The sequence below is a fragment of the Pelmatolapia mariae genome, linkage group LG16_19 (genome assembly GCF_036321145.2).
Source record: "Pelmatolapia mariae isolate MD_Pm_ZW linkage group LG16_19, Pm_UMD_F_2, whole genome shotgun sequence".
Taxonomy (NCBI): Eukaryota; Metazoa; Chordata; class Actinopteri; order Cichliformes; family Cichlidae; genus Pelmatolapia; species Pelmatolapia mariae.
Window position 1 is genome coordinate 12,304,578 of NC_086241.1, and position 21,808 is coordinate 12,326,385.

Below are 21,808 nucleotides of genomic sequence, written 5' to 3' on the forward strand. Positions count from 1 at the left end.
AAAGGTGACAGGGGTGTGTGTACGGGAATGTCTGCATGTGCGAGTGCAGGTGTATGACAGCTATCTTAGCTGTAAACCCACTCATAAAAAACTCGACTAACACTCAAACTGCTGCGTTTAAAGCAGAGAGAGGCCATGCTGCACTTTTTTTCTTTGATTTTTCAGATTTCTGCAGTGCACAGAGTGTGTTCTTCCAGGAAAACTGGGTGAAATCACTTCCCACCTGGGAGCTGAATCTCCTAGAGAGCAGCTGAAGGTGTCTGTATATACACACACACACACACACACACGTGCCCATTCTCCAGTTTTCCTGGGTGAAATGGTTCTCCTCTAGGTATCCACTTCTCAGCTTATTGTACCAGAGAGGTGCTGCAGGCTCCTGCAAGGAATCGATCAGCATTCCTCTGCTTTACGCCAGAGCTGTCTTTCCACCTGTCTGTGTGCCAGCTCCAGAGTTGCACTAAGGGAAAGAGTGCTGTAGGGTAAGACACTGCAGGGAACAAGTCCTTTATCAGGCAATATAGGGCACTCCGTGTGTGTGTGTGTGTGTGTGTGTGTGTGTGTGTGTGTGTGTGTGTTTTCAGATATAGCAAGTGGTGGGTAGGGGAGATGTTAAGCTGCTGTTACCTACTACATCTTACTCTAAAGCAAAGGGAGAGCTCTGCTCTCTTCCACGTATCTTCTGAGAAAAGGAAAACCAAATGTAGACATCTTCTAACATTTCTTCTAACTGAACCACACAGGTGGAGGCATTTTCTTTTATTTTAGTATAAAAGAAAACACTCAAATGCCTTAAAAGTGTTATTCCAGTGATTAGATGTAGTGTCAGCAACCAACAACAAAACTTTAGTGAGGCAAAAACAGGCCTCGCTAAAGAAATGATTTCCCCCAAATACAGTGTATAATGTCAGACCAACAGTACATTTAATAGTGTAATAATCTCCACAATTAGATATCCTGGGGGAATTCCTTGGCAGGACTGCAGTGATGCCATTACACATGGACATAACATTTCAGTTTGTAGCCCTTCCACTGTCAAATCTTTGAAGGCAAACAGACTGTGGGTACGGTTAAATCAGTCCTCATTCATTACATCACAGTCTGAACCTCAAGCTGTATCAGAACAGAACCACTGCTGGATTTGTACACCAACACAAATCAGCAGCTTCTCAATTATTTAACTTCACAAATCCCAGGTAAACCACCACATTTGCATATTATGTTTCTATTTGACAACTGTGTAAAAACAAAAAATATAATAATAATAATAATAATAATGATAATAATAATTTGAAAAGAACCAGAAATCATCAGAAAAATAATCAATTAAGCTCACAAATTCTATATTTCTATACTTGCATGAGTTCACAGTAACCTTCGTCTTACACTGGGCCTTAGTGCAGTACCATCAGCACATCCATGTGTTAAACAAGTCAACTTTCTTCTAATTGGCTGCCCCTCACAAGCACATTTTAAACAGCAGGCAGGTGGGTGGACGGGGCATTGTTCTTGTGCACCTGATAAATCAAGGATATTAGTAAAAGAAATCCTTCAGTTTGTCACAATTCTTTTTTACATTCATTTTTAAACCAAGATCTACTTTGATTTCTTATCATAGATGGGCAGGTTATAATGGAATTATACCAATCCAGCTCACTAGAGAGGAAATGTGTTGCCTATAAACATCCCAGCCTTTAATGAAGTAGACAAACACAATCCATCATCATAAAAATACAAAGATTTATTTAGAAAGAAGAAAAGCTCCCATATAATACTGTTTATTCCTTAAATATAAGTGTAGTACAAATGTGTCTCAGGCAAGCATTTATCCAGTAGGCATCGGTGTGTTTCCCTGGATGTGCTCACAAACTGGATAGCGTAGTTTTTAGGTTTAATACAGATAAGGCACTATTACCTTTAACTAGTGTAAATACAGTAAGTTTTTTTTTTTTAAATCATTGAAACCAGCAGCGGTTTACGCTGGAGTATTGCTGAGAAAGGGTTTCACACAGTTAAAAAGTCCAAAAAGCGATGAACAGAAATATGTAGAATACAGTCTTCAGAGAAATACAATTCTCCCTCAAACAGCGACTCGGTGTGATGCATTTTTTCCCCGTGAGTCAGCTCTTCTCATACAGACAGGACTGCAAGCGTCAACGGTTGGTGTCAATATATAAAAAAAATAAAATAAAATGAAAATAAGAGAGCAAGTAAAACAAAATATATATGTATAAAAATACACAGTAACATGTACCTAATCCCAAACCAAGCCTCTGTTTTACCCTCCTCAGAAAACCGTTTAACTGTAAACCTCGGCAGAGAAGTGAAACGCTCTGAACCAATTTGTTCCCTTTGGAACAACCGCAAGAGAACGTGTGAGGTTCCTAACAGTGTTTTTTGGGGTTTTTTTTTAGTTAATGCTAGTATGTTCAGATTAAAGATTTAGAGCATCAAGGTGGTGTACCAAACAAAGAGAATATAAAAAACTAGAAAGAAACAGGGAAATATAATATCCTGTGACACTTCTGACAACTCTTAATGACAGAAACACTAGACAAACCTTCAAAAATGGTGACGGATTATTACATATGGTGCTGACAAGCTGAAAGTGAATTGTACCTCACAGGAACCACTTCACTGCTAGAGAAATAAAAAATTAAATACATGATTCATTTTAAAACCCATTGTGCACTTTGTTGAACTGATTTATGTGGGGGGTTTCTTTAGCGTTACAACTGGCCACAGGGGTGTGGAAAGGGTGTGGGGTATAATGTCACCGGTTTTGCTGGTCACAACTGAGAATCTTCACATGAAACCAGAACTGAAAAAAAGAACAAGAGAGAGACATATGAGCAACTTACAGAATTTCCCGTTTGCAGTTAATCAGTGTCAATAACTTAAACAACATCTTACATGTGCACAGATCTTAAACATCCTCATTAGTTATCAGATTTGATACCCTTGAGTTCAATGAGTATGTCTTCATCTGCACTGTCTCTTAGAGAACAAGTAATTAATGACCTGTGCAGGGGTGCTTACTCACAATATTATGTATATATATAAAGGAACACTTTTTAATCAAAGTATAGCATCACGCCAGGTAAACTTCTGGGGTATTGATCTGGCCAGTTAAGGAGCAGAGGTGTTTATGAAATTAACAACAGGAGCACTAAGAGGCAACAATAGCTCCTTTTCCATTATTACCTACTCAGATCGACTTTTCAAGGTTTTCCATTAGGTCATAGTACCTGGTACCAGATACTAAAATAGCACCTGACCAGTCGGGGTTCCAAGCAATCTGAGCAGGTATTAAAAATATGACATCTACAGACTGCATGCCACGATTGGCTGGTCAGTGGCATCACTCGAGGAGTCATGAGAGCATCGCCTTCACAAAAATCAAAACTGTAATTTTAAGCCATCATTTTTTCTTTGGTTTGATGAATTCAGCCCTCTGTATGTTGATAATTTTCATTTCCAACAAACAATGTGGCATCTATTTATTCCTAACACATTACTCAGATATCAAGTATGACTCGCCCCCCAGTATTCCATAAAAGCACAGGCACTGGTATTTGCAGAATTCTCTTACTTCTTCCGGTCTTTGTCCTTCTTGCCATTGGCAGTGAGGCTCTGGGCCTGCAGGAGTTGGGCAGCAGCTTTTCTCTTGCCGAAGGAGCTTTGGTCTTCATCAAGAAGCCGCTTCTTCTCCTCCAAAGCAGCTTTCTCTTCTGCATGGAGGCGCTTGAGCTGCTCAAAACGACTCTGGAGCTGAAACAATGAGACGTGACAACACATATTCATTACATAATAAAAGTCAAGTCTTACTTTCACACGTCGAACAAATTGAATGTAAAAGTGTAGAAAGGTAGACTGATTGGGTGAAAACAAAACAGTGAATTTTTTCTTCTTCTTTTTTTATAATAGAGCATAAAACTGAAAGCGGAATATAAATAAATGACTTATTTAATGGGGAAAAATGGAAAAGCTGACTTTATTTTTCCAATAGGAAACACATTTTTACTTTAATCTCTTCAGCTGATGCGAGATTTTATTTGTCTGTTAAATATAAAGAATAGGAAACTCGGGACAAAAAGCACATTGCTTAAGGTGTGTTGTGTGGACATCAGTTTGCATGTATGCACTGTATACCTCTCTTTCAGCCTCCTTTAGTTCCGCTTCCTTGTCCTTTACCCTCTGCACAAACATCTGCCTCATTTCATCCTCCCTCTTCTGCAGCTCCACCAGGAACTCCTGACGCTTTGCCTCATACGTCTGCTGCAAACTGCAACACACATAACTCGGCTGTAAGTCATATGCCCGTGCATTTTCTCATTTTGTGGATGTATGCATGGGTTTGTGACGTCACACCTGACAGGTTTGCACTCTGAGTCTGTGTCTTTGAAACCAAGCTCTTCAAGCTTGCAGCGTCTGTAGAGCTCGTAATGACGAGTGTGGGTCTGCTCTCTCAGGTCTTCCATATTTACGCATATGAGCATCTCCCTCAGCTTAACAAAGTCGCAATGATTCTCATTTTCCACTGATCCACACACATCAAAGAAATCAAAGGGTTATTCTTCATAATAAAATACATTCTAAGCTTCAAGTTAAAAAAAAATAGTTTCAAGTAGTGCTGGGCGATATGACTATATATATATATATATATATATATATATGTATATATCGTGTGGACGATAGAAAAGTGTCTATCGTGCCATTTGTCTTCTATCGTTTCTAACCTAATTCTATAAATTATTATTACATAAAATTTATCATTAAATAGCCTGTGGCAAATATATTAGTGTTGTCTTGTCACTATACATACTCTAACTTTATGCAAGAGAAAATAAAGTATAAACAAAATGGTGCTGCTTTACGTGCACCCGGATTTGTGAGATGCTTTATGGTAACTCAAAACGATGGACGCGCGACAGGTTGCAGTTTCATGCCCTGCAACAGGCAGAGACAGCTACACAGGCACCCCAAAAAGAAGCACTTTTACCGAAAACAGAGGGTACGTCTGTGATTTGGTTACATTTCGGGTTCAACAGCACCGACAGAGCGGAAGACACCCATTTGCAAGCTATGCTATAAAACTATTCCCATGCCCGATGGCAACACAACAAATCTCTTCTATCACCTACAGAAGGTCCACGAAAAAGAATACTCAAGAATCCAGAAAAACTATAGCCAGCTGAAGATACAGCAGTCTTTCGCACAAGGCACCCCGTATGAGAAAACGTCCCAGCGCCATAAACAAATCACAGGAGCCATCTCGCGTTATATTTGTAAAGGCATGCCGGGCCAAAGTAGAGAAGGATGTTTGCAGTGTCGTGCATTATGCCTTGACTACTGACCTATGGATGAGCAGAGATACGCAGCCCTACATGAGGCCACAGCTGTTTTCATTTGATACATTTATATTGCTGCACTAAAATGTTTGTTTCTTATTTGTAACAGTTCCGTTAAATGTCTCTTCAAAATAAAGTTGGAGAAAAGTGAGCAATGAAATTAACTGGAAACATTGTGGTAATATTGTGGTATATCGTGATGTATATCGTGATATATATCGTTATCGTGACATAAAATAATTCATTTCGTGACAAATATTTTTTCCATATCGCCCAGCACTAGTTTCAAGCATGACACAAAGTGTAGCCAGTGAAAACCACAGTAAAGGAAAATGTTACGGTAAACTGCCAAAGCTTTAAAGAAATCCATAAACAGAGTAATTCATCCTACCTTGCACTACACCCCATGGATACTGGCGAGCTTTCACCATCTTGTTTCCAACAGAAACCTCCTCTGTGCTGCCTACTACAGCAAATGGCAAATGACCCTTGAAGAAAAAAAAAAATCATATATAAGATGGATTCATGCATCTGAAGCAAAAGACACAGCTTGGAACAATACTTTAACTAAAGCTGTTGTAGATCAAACGCTTACATTAATATTCTCACTTAAAATCACAGATGCCTTTTACACCTCAGAAATGTTTCCTTTGACAAAACAAAACACACATGGTGTGTGCCTGCAATTTGAATTATATGTTTCGAACATTTCTGCCAGTAAAAACATTCACCTAAACCTGTATCTGAGAAAAGTCTGTGTGTGTCTGTGTGTGTGTGTGAGCGTGTGTGTTTCCTTACATTCATTGTAGTGTTGACTTTGGCCACAGTCTCATCATCCAGTGGGAACTGGTATATCTGGACACCATTGCTGACCAGCTCACTCATGATCTTGATCTTGAACTTGTGCAGTTCACTCTTGCTGATGGTGTCGGCCTTGGCAATCACTGGGATGATATTCACCTACAGACAGATGTGATAAATCTTCATGATAAGCATACTGACAGTATTTTTTAGAAATACATGCCAGCTACAGACAATAACTTTTCATGCCATCTGTGAAAGAAAATAGTAATAATAATTAAAAACAAAATGATAATCTGATAATCCAGTTTACCATCACACATATTTTCACCATGTCTTTGTTATGATGGAGTCACAATTTAGCTTCCATTTTCATAATCAGACCTTCATCTCCATTAACATCCAATGCCTCAAATGCACAAAATTATAAATCCACTAAAGAATGCAAGGCCACACTGATATCAGTAGCTTGATATGGTTCAATGACACTGAGAACTAAGACATGAAAACCACTGCATTTCCTCTCAGTATGCTAAAGGACATTTATATACAGATAAACACTGAAAAATATAAAATATATACAAATAAATGTAGTTCTCAATAAGAACTAAATCACTTTGAATGCTGCTGCTATACCATGACAGCAACTACTGTTATCTTTAAATTGCATGAAGACAATATATAAAATTCAAAACACTAAATTCACAAAGTTATCTTCAATAAAAAGAGCAACTCCTGATATCACAAGTATCCACTAATTGAGCTAAAACAAGTCGTTTTCACAGCCCAGCATACCATGAAAGTACATGTAGACACATTAAATACATCCTGTCATCAGACTGATAACAGTATCACTCAACAAGAACGGGAACTGTATTTGTTGTCTCTCTCTTTATCAGAAATTCTTTCTCCTAAAACTATTTTTTGCTAAGTGTTATAAAAACCATGTTTTCTGAATGCCATTTCTGGCCCAGCAGTTCACTATGCTGTCCAAGTCATCCCGCATTCCTGTCTGTCTGTCTGTCACGTTGTCAAACCAAACTGGGACCTGGAATGACTTGTTGTCATTGGGCGAGCTTCTGGGGCCAGACCACACACACCCATACACACATACAGAATACACACACTGACCCCAGCAGAGAAGTCTTAAGAGATCTGATCCAACAGCTGTCTGAGTGAGTGACTGTCTGTCAGTCACTGCTGCAGATTGAACAATTGGCTCTTTCTGTGTGGTTCTGTACACTGACACAGAAGGACAACTCGAGTGTGTGTGCGTGAGGTGATTACAGCATTCCAGTGCTGCTTCTATCCCTTTCACACGCAAATCCAGGGTTACCGACACTCCAGAGCAGCGAAACCACACAAACACACAAAAAGCACAAAGTTGCTACACACAGGGAGCATGGGAAAGTCTCTAACCATTTCAAGAGGAATGGATAGAAGGGGGTTCAGCTAGTTGGACAGTGAACCTCTCCCAGCAGTCAGACATAAAAACAACCACAGCAGTAACTTATACAGAAACTCCCACCATCTCTCCCACACACAACCACATATAATCTGTCTTTGTGTTAAATGTTTTCACAGCGTATTACTACTAAAGAAGCACTAAAAGAAGGCACCTTTTCCAAGTTTGCAATTTATCTCCTGCAAATGCATCATGAACGCATCACTAAATCTCCTGTTATCCCTGTAGTTCACTGAAGACAAAGCTATCGAAGTTAAGCCAGCCTTCATCTTCATCCACAGACAGTACAAAAGATGGATGTAACCACAATGACATCAGCCAGTGGTTTGTGAAATCTGTTCTAAGCTGAACAGCGTTTGCCATCACCTCCTTGGTGTAACAAGAGAGGAGGATCTGAAACTGAACATATCCTCCATAATTCTCTTGACTAGATTTTTAACTTTTGTTTTTATTATTCAGGATTACCTAAAAATAACAGTAAGGTGTTTTACTGAGGTCACAAAGAAAGGAAGTTGAGGGTGGTTTTCAGATAACCTTTTATAAATTCTTTTTTGGAACCACAGTTATTATCCACTGGCGGCCATAAAACGTTTACGGCACTTCAGCATTGGCTTGATTTTTCAGAGCATCCATCTTTTATAATGTTCAATTCGTCATCTTTAGCTCCAAACTGAAGGCAGAGATTACAATGCTTTTAGTATATAGTCTACATCATATTCTAATTTTTTACTACTCATCTCCACACCACAATTCTGGTCATTGTCTTACCCTTTTAACTGTAATGAAATGCTGCCTTACAGAATGTCTACTGTATTATTGCCCCTTTCCTCACTGGTAATCACTGGCCTGTTGTGGACCGAGGGCAGTGGTCCAGGTCAGGTAGACAATTTAAGCCTGGTTTATGGTCAACGCACACCAAATGTAACGTCACCACAGCCCCGTCATTGTTTATATTGGCACTTGGAGCAAACCAGCTCAGTTCAGACTTCTCCTGAAATCTGAACTTCAGAGTTGGCAGTTCGTCTTGTAATCGGAAGGTTGCCGGTTCGAGCCCTGGCTCCGACAGTCTCGGTCGTTGTGTCCTTGGGCAAGACACTTCACCCGTTGCCTACTGGTGGTGGTCAGAGGGCCCGGTGGCGCCAGTGTCCAGCAGCCTCACCTCTGTCAGTGCGCCCCAGGGCAGCTGTGGCTACAATGTAGCTTGCCATCACCAGTGTGTGAATGGGTGGATGACTGAATGTAGTGTAAAGCGCTGTGGGGTTCTTAGGGACTAAGTAAAGCGCTATACAAATACAGGCCATTTACCATTTTAAAAAATCTTGGCATTAGTGCTGGCATAAGAGTAGAAAAGGTCAAAACAAGAAGACATGAAAAGCAAGTTGGTTTGGTTTTTTTCCTCTAAAACGTATAATCTCTTCAAACCCTCTGTATATTCCAGGAATCTTAGCTTCTGTTCTGATATTTACTTAAATGGTAGTTAAAAACCAACATGATCATAGATTTATGTGTCAGGTTACAGCAATCGAAAAGGGAAACGACAAGCCCAAACTACACCACAGCATGGCGCATGCCAATAGTTGTGACGTCAGTTTTGGTGAATGCTGCTGTTTGCAAAAGTAACAATTGTGAGCACAAACTAGGTTTGAAGGTATGTTGTGACATACACATTAACACACCTGACTCTCCTCAGATCAAATACCAAACATGCCCTTCTAATTACGGTTTAACCTTTGGAGTACATCATCATTTCCCAATGAACAAGTGTAACATATCTAGATGCTAAACTCCAATTATATTCTTGTGCTGCAATAATACATTTCAAATGTGAGCTGTCTGACTGAAATGTTGCTGGGCTAGATTTTTTTTTAGAACTTAAGCCTGCTATTAACTATGCTACTTAGTAGCACTGCAACCACAGAAACAGGTAAGTTTCGCCATCAGTTACACAAAACGCGTGAAACAACTTGACTTGTTACTTTTTCTACTTCAAAAATAAAGAAAACAACTTTAAAACTGACAGATTTTCTTAAATATTACATTACAGTGACACTGAGAAATCCAACACATTAATTATACCCTCTGACATGCACAAAACATTGTGGTCCTTTCTCCTACCTTGCTGTCTAGTTTCTTCATGGTGACCAGATCAAGGGATTTGAGTGAATGGCCTGAGGGGGAAATGAAGTAAAGGCAGGCATGGACCCGTGAGTCATGGTAGTTGTGAAGAGAACGCTTGATTTTTAGCTCCTCCTGGAGATAACTCTCAAATTGCCTATCAATGTAGTCCACCACAGGCTGGTAGCTAAAAGACATACATAAAGTGATCATCAGTAACTGGCAAGTTCACAACGACAGTAAAATCACTTCACGGCAGTCGCAATCCTCCAACATTAATAACCTACTCAGCTCTTCCTCGTACCTCTCTTGTTTATTCATCTGGTCTCCAAAGCCAACTGTGTTGACCACAGTGAGACGTAGTCTGACGTTACTCTCCTGCAGGTCATACGTTTGAGCCCGGAGCTTCACCTGAGGTTCAAAGTGGGATGACTCAAAGTTCTCAAAGTTGGTATTAAATAGCGTGTCCATCAGTGTAGACTTGCCTATACCCGTCTCACCTAGGGGCACAAAAGAGAAGTATGATGCAATCTTTAGTAACTAAACTTGAAACAGAAACTTTTCAGCACAATTTTATTGTAGCTATAACTGCCAAAAAGTCAGATTTATCCAGCAATGCAACTGTGGTCACAATGAATTCTAGCTAATTGTGCAGGAGCTTTAACATCAGGCATGCCTGACTAAGAGCTGCAAACTGAGATCATTAACTGAATGTTTGTATGCAAAATCAAATTTAGCAATGCATTTCTATTACTATTTAATGACAGACAATCTACCTACATTTTATAAAGGCAGTAAAACTTTCTGAGAGAGTCTATGTTCTGTTATTCCTGTCAATTTGTTCAACAAAAATGTCCATTACTCCTGTCTAAATGACATGACAAATAATAAAAAATGTCTTAATTTTATCCTAAATACCAAAAAATAAATAAATAAATAAAATTAGCTCATCATCAACGGCAAAAAGAAACTCTGCATAATGTATGCAGAGTTTCATCTATGTATCTATGTGTGAGCGACGCAGTACCGATGCAGAGAATATTAAAGCAGAAGCCCTGGCAGATGGACTTGTTGACAAGCTGGTCAGGAAGGCTGTCAAAGCCCACATGGCCAGCAAGAGACAAGGACCGGACTCCTTTATCCTGTGGAATAAATTTGACAGAAAAAGCTGGGTTGTAACATTATGATGCTTTTTTTCCTGTTTCTTTCACAAAATATTGCACTTACAAACAAACAGAATCACATATTGCACCGAGTAGTCTAGTCCAGCCAAGATGTTTACGTATTTTTGTCTTCGTTCTTTGCCTCATTAGATAAATCTGGTTTTTAAAGCCTGTGTGGGCCAAAGAGGCACAAAAGCTGTTAGAAGACGTTAAATATGTGGATTTATCTTATTGTCCTAACTTCCAAAAGCCTGAGATAACTTTAAATATCACCGTCGTCCACTTCGTCAGACTTTCTCCAGTCTGAATTAATGAAACATCCCGAGCGTAGGTGGTCAGCACTGATTTAGATATGCTATGATTAAGAACCTTTAATAACTCTGTGGGCGGTGCTCTGCTTTATTTCTGAATCCTTGTCATTGCTGGAGGTCGAAAACGCCAACTTTCATTCAGATTTGTGAGGGCTAATAATCAATGATCTTTGTGTCACAAAGCTCCCGCAACGTACAAATACTTGCGGCAGGCACGAACTGCACACATATTTTCAAAAGCTTATCACGGAGCTAACGTTAACGATTCTATGAAACTAATGTAGCACTGCTAGTGTAGCGTTAGCCAGCTAGCGCCCTCTCCGCCGTTTGCCGTAGCGAAAGGCATAGCCGGGGATCTTTTTAAACAAAGGTTCAGTGCTTGTGTTGATAGCACATGATAAATATGTTGTCGAGTTTTAAACTTTGCTCCGTTTAAACATGAATGTTTTCCAAAACTGTAATAACTGAAAGTTTTCAGGCTAGGAGCTAACTTAACGATAGCCTCGGACACTCCCTGCTCAACTGTCTAGAAAGAAGTTAATTGTCGACAACACAGAGTAAAAAAATAAAATAAAATAAAAAATACTAACCGGCTGCCGTGCAACATCCGAAGAAGCCATAACTTAAGATAGGTTGTAAACAGATTCAGAAATAACTTTTAAAAAATAAAAATAAAAAAACGAGAAAAGGATCGACTTCTTTCTCAAAGAATCTCGCTCAGTACCGCCCTACTGCTGTCGACAACTGGACAGACGACACCATTAAAGACAATGTAGTAATGGGACGATTTCTAAATTTTCTTTATATCGACAGTCATGCAAGTTATGGCAAATTTTGCGGCGGCTCCAATATTTAAATGTTCTACAGCATGTAATTTACAAAAATAAAAGATAAGATAGCGCTGAAAAGCAAGAAAAACATAATGCAGTAATAAAATCGCCCCCCTTTTCTAATAATGGTACAGCGCAATTTAATTTTCCCAGTGCTTACTTTGGGGACAAAACATTAAAGTGTATGAAATCAGATTTTTTTGAGGTGTGATTATTATAATAAAATAATGAAATGAAAAATCATTATATATATTATATTAATTTAAAACTGTTCCATATATGATCTGCTGTGTATAGCTATGGGGAAATGCATGTAAGACCAACTAACTAATCCGGTTTATATGCTACAGAAGAAAGCAAAAGCAATTATAAATAGATTTAAGATTATCAGATTATGATGATCAAGGCATTAGAATATCCATTAAATTGCATTCCTTAAAATTCTACTGTTTCATTGAGCTTCGGACTCCACCGATATTGTACAAAGCACAAAAAAATCTCCTTCTAAACTGTATTTGGAGGTTTTAAATTAGAGGGAAAGCATGTTAACTAAGAATAAAAAATATCTTTTAAAAGCAAGGGCCAGGACAATTTAAAAACAAATACAAGGTGTATCTGTTATGTGGGTAAATGTGAGTAACTGTAATGAGGAATTAAGATTGTTCTGTTCACTATGTCATTTTAAAAACAGTCTAAAAATCAGATCGTAAACAAATATAAAAATGTGGAACAGAATGATTTCCATTGTTTAAAAGAAACATTTGTTTTTGTCCTGGTTCTGTATTATCTTTTGTGTTTGTTTGGTTGAAATCTTAATATAACAAATAAGTACAGGTTTAATAAGCTTAAGGTTCAATTTGCACCTTTTAGGTCAATAATTTGTGCTCTTCCCCTTGAATTTACTTCTTGACTGTTAAGGTGTATTTGTTTACTCAAATAACCTCCTGTTTTTGTTGTTTTGTAAAATGTTAATAAGGACTGAAAGATCAAGTTCTGCGGTGGATTACTTTTATTACTTTTCTTTGTGAGGTAAATGTTTTAGGATCAGAATCCTCTTAATCCTGGCAGGTTTTTGCACAAATACAAGGAGATTGAGTCCGGTTTCCTCACTGCATGCAAAAAGAAACGTGTTAAAAGAAACGTTTAAGTTACAGAACATAATACAAATTATAACAAATTCCAACTGAGCATGAAAGATAGCTGTAAATAGGATGAACATAATGCAACCTGGATAAACCTTGGATATTATTTTGCATAGTTCAAATTGTGTAGTGCAATTATTATTAATACTGTGAGTGTGTTGACCGGAAACAATGTGTATTTTATTATATATTATGTATACGCAGTATTTATGGTCACTTTTAAATAACTAGTCGTCTGGGAAGCCCGCGTTTCCGATGAGCACTGGAACGCAACATGATTCTTGCCCCTTGCCTGTGAGACGATGTGAGCGCCCCCTGTCTGACAGAGCTAAACACTGGTCTTCCCATGGAGGAGAGGAGGAGGCCAGAGAAGAAGATGCTGTCATCCTCTCCTTAAGCGAATGAGAGCGTTAATGGGCTCATTTTTAAACCTTCTTGCGCAAATAACCCAATGATCTTTGCGCTCTGTTTGAGTCGTTCAGGACGAGGACGATGATGATGATGGCGTCCCGCTGCACAGTGCAAGCCGTGCAGGAGTTCCTGTCGGAGAGAGGAGGGAGGGTCCAACAGATGGAGCTGATCGATCATTTCCTATCGCTGAATGAACAGTCGAAGGAAGGGGTGGATCGCGAGGTGCTGAAAAGCATCGTTGACAGCGTGGGTTTCGTAAAGGTGGAAAACGGCGTGAAATTTGTGTGTTTGAACAGTGAAGGCAGCGGGGCGTCGGTGATGCGTACGGACGTAGATGGCCACGATGGTGCGGAGTGCAATGGCAACATCCAAGAGACGCTGGACAACAACTGTGTCAACGGCAATCATGATAAGGGCGACCAAACAGGTGAGGACGACGGATCCATTGTGTTTGCGTGATTTTTACGCACGTGTTTCATCCATGAATTGCTTTCTTACGTGTAACGTAGGCTGTTTTATCTGTATTTTTGTTTATGTACTGTCTACTTGTTTATTTGTCAAAACGACAAAACCAGTCGTTCAGTCTGTTGAGTAATACAGCACGAATAAATAAAAGGTTTGGCAATTATTTTGTTGTTTTTACAGGCCTATACGCATACTGCTTTTTTTTTTTTTTAATTTCACCGTACAAAATAGTGTTTGATTAAATTTCATTTTGGATCATATCCTGCCAAAAAACATAAAATCCCTAAGGTTCAGGATACTAATGACACCAATGAGAAAAATAACAACAACAGCCTGTTAAATTCTGCAGCATGTGATCAAAAGTCTGCATGAAGTTGAATGAACACACAAAAAAAATTAATGGTCTTACAGGGGTCCACTTTCCACTGGACAATGACAAACAGAAAAATGGCAATAAGAAACCTGCAACCCCATCCCAGAGCAAGACCAGCACAGGAGTTCCTACCCCTGGTGGAGGGGGTGAAGTTAAGCTGAGAGACAGAAGGAGACGAGAGTCAGCTCCAGTTCTTGGGATGCCAGATCTCGACCAGGCCCAACCCGGAGGATCTCATAACCAGCAGACAAGAGGGGCACGCAGGGTGTCTAAAGGGTCACAGCGGGCCATGCTGACCAGCTGCCTGTCTGAAGACAGTGCTCTGGAGGGACTGGACCATATAGGAGATATCCAAACACCCAAAGGAAGTCGCAGGAACTTCATAGAGCTGATGATGAGTAGTTCTCCTCAGGTAGGACACTGTGCTTTTTATTATTATTAAGTATTTGTTGCTTTTGCCCTTTTTCTTTTTCTTTTCTTTGAATGGCAGCTTTCTGTAGAAAGTAACAGTGTGCTGGGAATTTCTAAATGACTGCATTTTGTACTGTGACACAAAAATCTTAACAAAAGCCACGGCTATTGTATGTTCTGTCAGGTGCGGAGATCTCTGATCAACCGTGGGTCACGCCTCCGGGACTCGGTTAAGAGCGAAGGCGACTCGGCGTCCCTACTCTCCTCAGCCACTGACGAGGACTGCGCCTCAGTAACCCTGGACCCTCTAGAGCACGAGTGGATGCTGTGCGCCTCAGACGGCCTGTGGGACAGCCTTCAGCCCCTGCTTGCTGTTGAACCCAGCCTGGTGACCAAGAGGGACTTTGTGACTGGTTTTACCTGCCTCCACTGGGCAGCTAAGCAGGGCAAAGCTGAGCTGCTGTCTCAGCTGCTCACCTTTGCCAAAGAGAACACTATACCTGTGAATGTGAATGTGAGATCAAGTGCTGGTTACACACCGCTGCACCTGGCCGCCATGCATGGACACACCCAGGTGGGTTGCAGGGAGTAGTATCATGTGTTACACCTGCTCAGTGAAGCAGTACATAATTACCTACACTTTATCTCCCCAGGCTAGAAACATTAGCTCAAAACAAGTTAACTGAACTATGGTTGTAGACAAAAGTTTAAACACACTCATCATGGGTGGTAATTTGGGTTTTTTAAGGATTTCTTTGAATCTTTTTTTTTTCCAGGATGGAATCATTGTACAGCATATATTGTTATGACAAAAGCACAAGTTTGGACTTATTTTAGATATTCTGCAATCCACATAGCGCCAAAAGTATACATAGGAGTTCAAACGTGCACTGTTATTTGGTTCAATATTCCTTAGCAAGTTGCACCTCAACCACATGTTTTAGTAGCCATATGGATATTTGACCACTCTCTTGTGCAGAGTTGATTCATTTAGAACCTATTACAGGTCAGTGCTCTTACCAGAAGCTTAATGTTAGCCTTCTTTATCCCTTCTAGTTTTTTTGGAAAGAAAAGCGTCTGGACTTCTGCTAGAAACCAATGAGTCCAGCGTCTGGACTTCTTTACGTTGCTTGAAAGCAACGTAAAGAAGTCCAGACGCTTTTCTTTCCAAGCTCCTTAGACTACGATGACCTGGATGACTGAGAACCTTCACAGACACCTTCTAGTTTTTATTTGTGTTTGGGATTATTGCCCTGTTGGAACACCCAGTTGTGAGCAAGTTTCAAATGTCTAGTTATTCATTTTTTTTATTAATAATTATTATTATTGTGGCATTTTAACCTTTATTGGATAGAGATGGTGTAGACAGACATGAAAGTGGGGAGAAATGCAGAATAGGGCTGCGGGTCAGATTCGAACCCGGGCTGCTACATGGTCGCCTTCTAATATCCATGAAAACGAGACATCTCATGTTTGCATGTGATGTGTTTGCATTGACAGGTGGTTCGTGTCCTGCTGTCAGACTGGGATGCAGACCCTGAAGCTCGAGATTACAGCGGGAGGAGACCAATGCAGTACCTGTCCCCACCGCTGGCCGCTGACCTGCTGGAAGAAGGAGTGGTCACCTCACCGGGACCTGAGTCAGACAGCGAGAACAACAACAGCGGCAGCGGCAGAGGTCGGGGCTGGAGATTTGCCAAAGTCCTCCAAGGGAATCTGAACCCGCTCCGGCTGCTGAATTCACCAACAGAGGCATCCGAAGATGGAACGGGGAACGGGAAGAGTAAAGGGGGGATGCAGAGGAAGACGTCTTTGAGCCGACTGAATGCCCGGCTGCACAGAGGACGCCACAGAGCCCAGATCATCCACAGCGCCTCCTTCAGGGACACAGGAGAGGTGGGAAGAGGAGAGGAGCTACACAGCAGTCCTCTACGAACAAGACCGCTGTCCAACCTGTTTGGATAAATCAACACCACTCTAAGCCAGCGACACAGAGCTGTACACCATTCCCAGGTGTTTTTATTTGTAGCATAGGTACCTTTTATTATCTGACAGGTCAGATATTTTAGTGACAAAATATAACAGTGCAGAAACTAACACATTTTACAAAATTATGTTTTCTAAAATTCTAGTTTATTTTTGTTCCTGTTGCAGTTATTGTTTGTCACTGAGGGAAGGGTACAGTCACGTGACAGTTTATTTGCCTTGGCTAGACTGTGAATTCTTTCAAACTTGATTTTGTTTTGACTTTTTTTTTCCCTTTATTTAATTTGGACAACTAACATCACAAACATAGTTTAAATATGTTACAGTACAGTTATGTTCATAAAAATGCAAAAGCAACAAGCAGTATTGTAGAAAGTTTTCACTTTGAAGCACTTTGGTTCGTTTCCTCACCGCGTTTCTGTTTGCAGAGTAATATATTTACACACACTATTAGTCTGAAATTAGATGGTGCTGACGTTTTTTTTTAGTACATTCCTGTAATGTGAACAAATATTTTATTTTTTAAAGTGGCAGATTTTAATATTCAGACAGTTGTAATCGCAGATTTTTTTATAACGAGCAACAGTGTACGGTCATCATGTTTGCACTTGTCACTTTTTAAAATTGGTAGTAGAAAAATCCATTTGGGTCCCAGATCATATCTATGTTTTAAAATTCTAGGCATAACATCAAAAGGGGATCAGATTTTTACCCGTTTAAATGCACAGTTAACTGATATTCAAAAGGGGCTTGGTAAGTTATGTCTCCATTCATTTTTGTTTATTTAAAGTTGGAACCAAAAAGAGTTAGGTTCACTAATGGGGAGATATTTCTAAGAATTGTTTAATTATTTCCAATTAGTTATACAAAAACACAGATTAGTAGAAGCACAGTCACCAACTTTATATACATTTTTCTACTGCCGATAACGTACCTCAAATTTTCTGAAGCTAATTCACTTGTTTCTACATTGCTTTGTGTGTGGTGTGTATGCAAATGTTCAGACACTGATATTTAGATATTGCTCTCTGAATGTCAGTTGCAGAGTTTTGCTTTGTTATCTGACATTTCATTTCTATATTTACTCCAAAAATGTGACACAGGATTCATTGGTTCATAAGGGTAAAGGTTCAGGCAGCCACGGTCATAGATATCCGCCGGAAACAACGACATCATATGAAACTGAGACAAAGTCAATATTGTTCCCATATATTAGTCTGACCTTGCATGCACACTGTCATCTATTCATCAAGCTCCATTTTCTCTAAGGACTCTGGCCAGAATGTGCCATAGGTTTAACAGCGATTTCTCAAGTGGTTTCCCAAATATGTGAACCTTACTTCCTCCCGGATTTCATGAATGTTCTGTTACTAATTTGTAGCATTTGTACTTTTATCACGGGGATTCGTGTCATTCTATGTCTTGACACTTTTGATGTAGAAATTTTATGTCATTTTCTCAACGGCATGAGTAGAGGAAATGGAAATGCAGCACACTGTTAATTCTTATGTCTGTATAAAGAAAATGTGTTTTCATTGTAAAATGCTGTGAAGTGATTGTGTGGTGTGAAATCACTGTTAACGAGCCACTTTTGTTTTTGGATTAATGTCTTATCCATAAATGTGAAATAAAGACGTTTTGTTTTTATTTACATAAACTAAAGTTTTTAAGTCTGTCAACTACACTGTATCGTCCCATTGATGCAAGAGAATGATTGTATAGAGAAACGACCTCGGTAATAATGAGAAGGTTTAAAATGTAAAGAGCAGCTGTGAATACTCATGTTAACGTTACCAGAATAGATTAAAAATACAATTGAAGCGAGCCGCTTCATCCGCCCTTCCTGCTGACACCAGCTGATTGTCCTTGCCTGTTGGTGCTGAATAATTGATGATCTGACGACCCCAGCTTTGCTCCGGCATTTACAGTATATCCACAACTTCCTGTCCACATAGCCCACCAGACAGATTAACATCCAGTTCTTATTTTGCACCTCTTGTTAAGCAGACTGACCTAAAGTCAACACTGCTGTTGTTGGGATATAAACTCTATTTAATCCATTTTTGCAAATACTTGAAAATCAGATTTTATGTTGTTTATCTTAATATACTTAAGAGAACCTAAGAGGACAATCAGTTTTGTGTTTCCCTGTTATGCTATTTTTGCCATTGGTTAGAGAAAGTAAACAGAATATAGGGTACAGAGGAATTTAATGCCCACAAGCTTTCATATGTGTGTGGGGGATACGATACATTTCTCAGTGCCTGAGCCTGAACAGATTACTACAGATCTGGCAATCCTCTTGTTGCTCTGATGTCCTTCTGGCACCCTGTCTGTTCTCTGCTTCGTGTTTCCCAGATCAAACCAACCATATAAAAGCTGGATTACATGTAAACAGTCACAATATGTTTCTTATATAAAACTGAATGCTCTTAAGTCAGCTCCTTTGATGATTCTGTAATCTCTGGGGTTTCCCTGATCTAGAAGTCAAATAAGGATTTATAGAGGTCAAAAGTGATGTGCTTTTTTTCTGGCTATGTAGAATCCAGATTTGCCTTAGGCAGGCTATCTACCAGATGACTGCTGATCAGGACAGGATAGAGAGCCTTTTTGACTGCAGTAACTGACCTACATGCACAGTGAAGGGAGTAATGCCTATTATGCAAATTCCTCTGCCATCCTTTCAGGGAAACTGTGCCAACTTTTTAGCCTGGGGCCTCCACTGTTGGACCAATCCAAGTCCAGTCCATTTTTATCTCACACAGTTACCACAGTGATGATGGCTTTCAGACAAACCCTAATGAGTCACAAACAGTGCCAAATAGATATCAAGTGAGTAACAAATGTATACTGTCATCAGAGTGTTGTTTGTCTTGTGGCAGATATAAAAAAGTACAGTGAATCCAGCCTGAACTCTTTTTCGGTACTGATCAACATTTTTTTTTGCATAAACTATATCAGCGATTTACTAATAAATAATGAAATTGCGGGCGATTACAATCAATTGCCAAAGTTTCTATTATGTATTAATTATGTGTGTTCTGAAATATATAGCAGGGTGTGTGTTCTTTCTCTTTTTAAATACTGCTAATATATATGTACCTATAAACCTTGGTTATTTACACCAAAAGTTTTAAATAATTTGTGAGCCCGGTAAAAAAAACAAGTGAAGACCTCACAGATGCATCTGACCCATCTACTGTTCCCTGAAGCCTCGTCAGAAAAGGTCTCAGTGGAAGGAAGCTGAGTACTCAAAGAGAAACCATGCATACTCTGTGAGAACTGCAAACTCCACACAGAAAGGCTCCAGACTGGATTCAAACCTTTCTTGCTGTGAGCCGACAGCACTAATCATCAGACCGCCATGTACCCCATGAACATACAAGGAGGAGAGGTACTGATGGTAGATAAGTTTAAATACTTGGTGTCAACCAATGAAAGGCAAGATTTAACAAGATGGTAGTGAGACCTGTTATGATACATAGTTTGGAGCTGGTGACACTACAAAAAGACAGGAGGCCAAGGCAAAAGTGCCAGAGCTGAAGAAGTTGAGATTTTCATTGAGAAGATGGAGAGGATTAGAAATGAGCACGTCAGAGGGAGAGCTCAGGTTGAGCACAAAGTTAGAGAGGCAAGGCTGACTTAGACATGTGCAGAGGAGGGAGAGTGGACATATTGGACAAAAGATGTTGAACATGGAGCTCCCAGGCAGGAGGGCCTTATTAAGAAAAAAATATTGCTGACAATTTTGAGAATAAAGTCAAAAATGTATTTTGAGAAAAAAGTTGAAATACTAGTTTGAGATAAAAGCCAAAGGGTGGAGATTATGGTTGCTGTTTGAAGACAAACTCCCAGGTTTGCTATACCTTCTACGAAAAGCCTTGAGTAGAAGATAGCCTTGAGTTGTTGTAGCAGAAGAACATGCTAGGCCAATTGACTTTGATATAATGAATGGTGTTTTGAAACTTAAATGGTTAAAATCCTTTTTAAATAATCCCCGTTTGGTTTCTTATACCAAGTGAGGTCTTTAACAAACTGGGGGTACCAATTTTCTCCTAAAATGTGACTTTGAAATTACTAAGCTACCTGTTAAACTCTCTGAATTCCATAAACAGGTCCTTCTTTATTAGAAAATGATATTTAAACATAATTTCACTCTACATAACAGCCCACTTTGGAACAATAGATATATACTGATGAATAGAAAATCTATTTTTATTGAAGATTGGTTATCGAAAGGTGTTTGGGCAATTGCTCATTTTGTAGATGAGGAGGGACATGCTCTAGGACATTACGATTTTTGCCAAAAATTTAATATCCAATGTTCTAAAAGTAATTTTAATCGGGTTATAAAATCCATTCCATTGTCACTTAAAAACATAGTCGTAAGTGATATAATATATTCTGACATCTCCCCCAAGTTAAGGCAATTATATATAGATGGTATTCAGTTTTGTGATGTTAAATGCAATAATAAGTTTCTGAGATCTTCATTAAGGAGTCTTTATTCTCCAAATTTGCTTAGACGTAATTACATATTAAAAGATTATACCCTACTTCAACCCTACTTTACTGGAAAAACAACCTAAACCTGTTGGTTAAACCTTTGACTTTAGTTAAAAAGAAAAAGGCTGCATTTTTTTGTTTCCTTTTTGGAAGATTTTCATGTAGTGAGTTAATACTCTGTTAACTTTTATGACCCCGTCTTTATATCTTCTTTTTCTTTGTACAAAGGTTGAAATTTGTATTTTCTGAATGTATAATATATGGTGCATTTTGTTGTATGTTGATTTTGCTAATTTAAAAAAGAAAAAGAAAAAAAAGAACATGCTAGGAAATGGGTGCAATGGAGACAAATGATCCACTGTCCCGGCGACCAGGCAGCCCAAGAAGAAAATTGCTATGAATATTGATATTAAACTGAATTCAATTTAAGAGATCTTTATCCATTTTTCTCACCGCCATATTCATCCATGTGGTGTCG

General features: G+C 39.3%; 2 protein-coding genes across 2 annotated transcripts; one reads left to right on the plus strand and one right to left on the minus strand.

Moving 5' to 3' along the window:
• Nucleotides 1-1,720: 1,720 nt before the first annotated feature.
• On the minus strand, nucleotides 1,721-11,931 carry septin10 (septin 10). Its single transcript, XM_063498661.1, has 10 exons — nucleotides 11,797-11,931; nucleotides 10,760-10,874; nucleotides 10,037-10,232; nucleotides 9,733-9,919; nucleotides 6,150-6,311; nucleotides 5,743-5,839; nucleotides 4,372-4,540; nucleotides 4,153-4,285; nucleotides 3,593-3,771; nucleotides 1,721-2,821 (listed from the first exon to the last, which is right to left on the minus strand). Exons 1-10 carry the CDS (start codon nucleotides 11,824-11,826, stop codon nucleotides 2,806-2,808), a joined length of 1,284 nt encoding a protein of 427 aa, XP_063354731.1. The 5' UTR covers nucleotides 11,827-11,931; the 3' UTR covers nucleotides 1,721-2,805.
• Nucleotides 11,932-13,482: 1,551 nt separating this feature from the next.
• sowahca (sosondowah ankyrin repeat domain family Ca) lies at nucleotides 13,483-18,480 on the plus strand. The gene is made up of 4 exons (XM_063499910.1): nucleotides 13,483-14,016; nucleotides 14,466-14,839; nucleotides 15,023-15,412; nucleotides 16,339-18,480. The coding sequence occupies exons 1-4, from the start codon at nucleotides 13,671-13,673 to the stop codon at nucleotides 16,801-16,803; spliced, it is 1,575 nt and encodes a 524-aa protein (XP_063355980.1). The 5' UTR covers nucleotides 13,483-13,670; the 3' UTR covers nucleotides 16,804-18,480.
• Nucleotides 18,481-21,808: the final 3,328 nt, after the last annotated feature.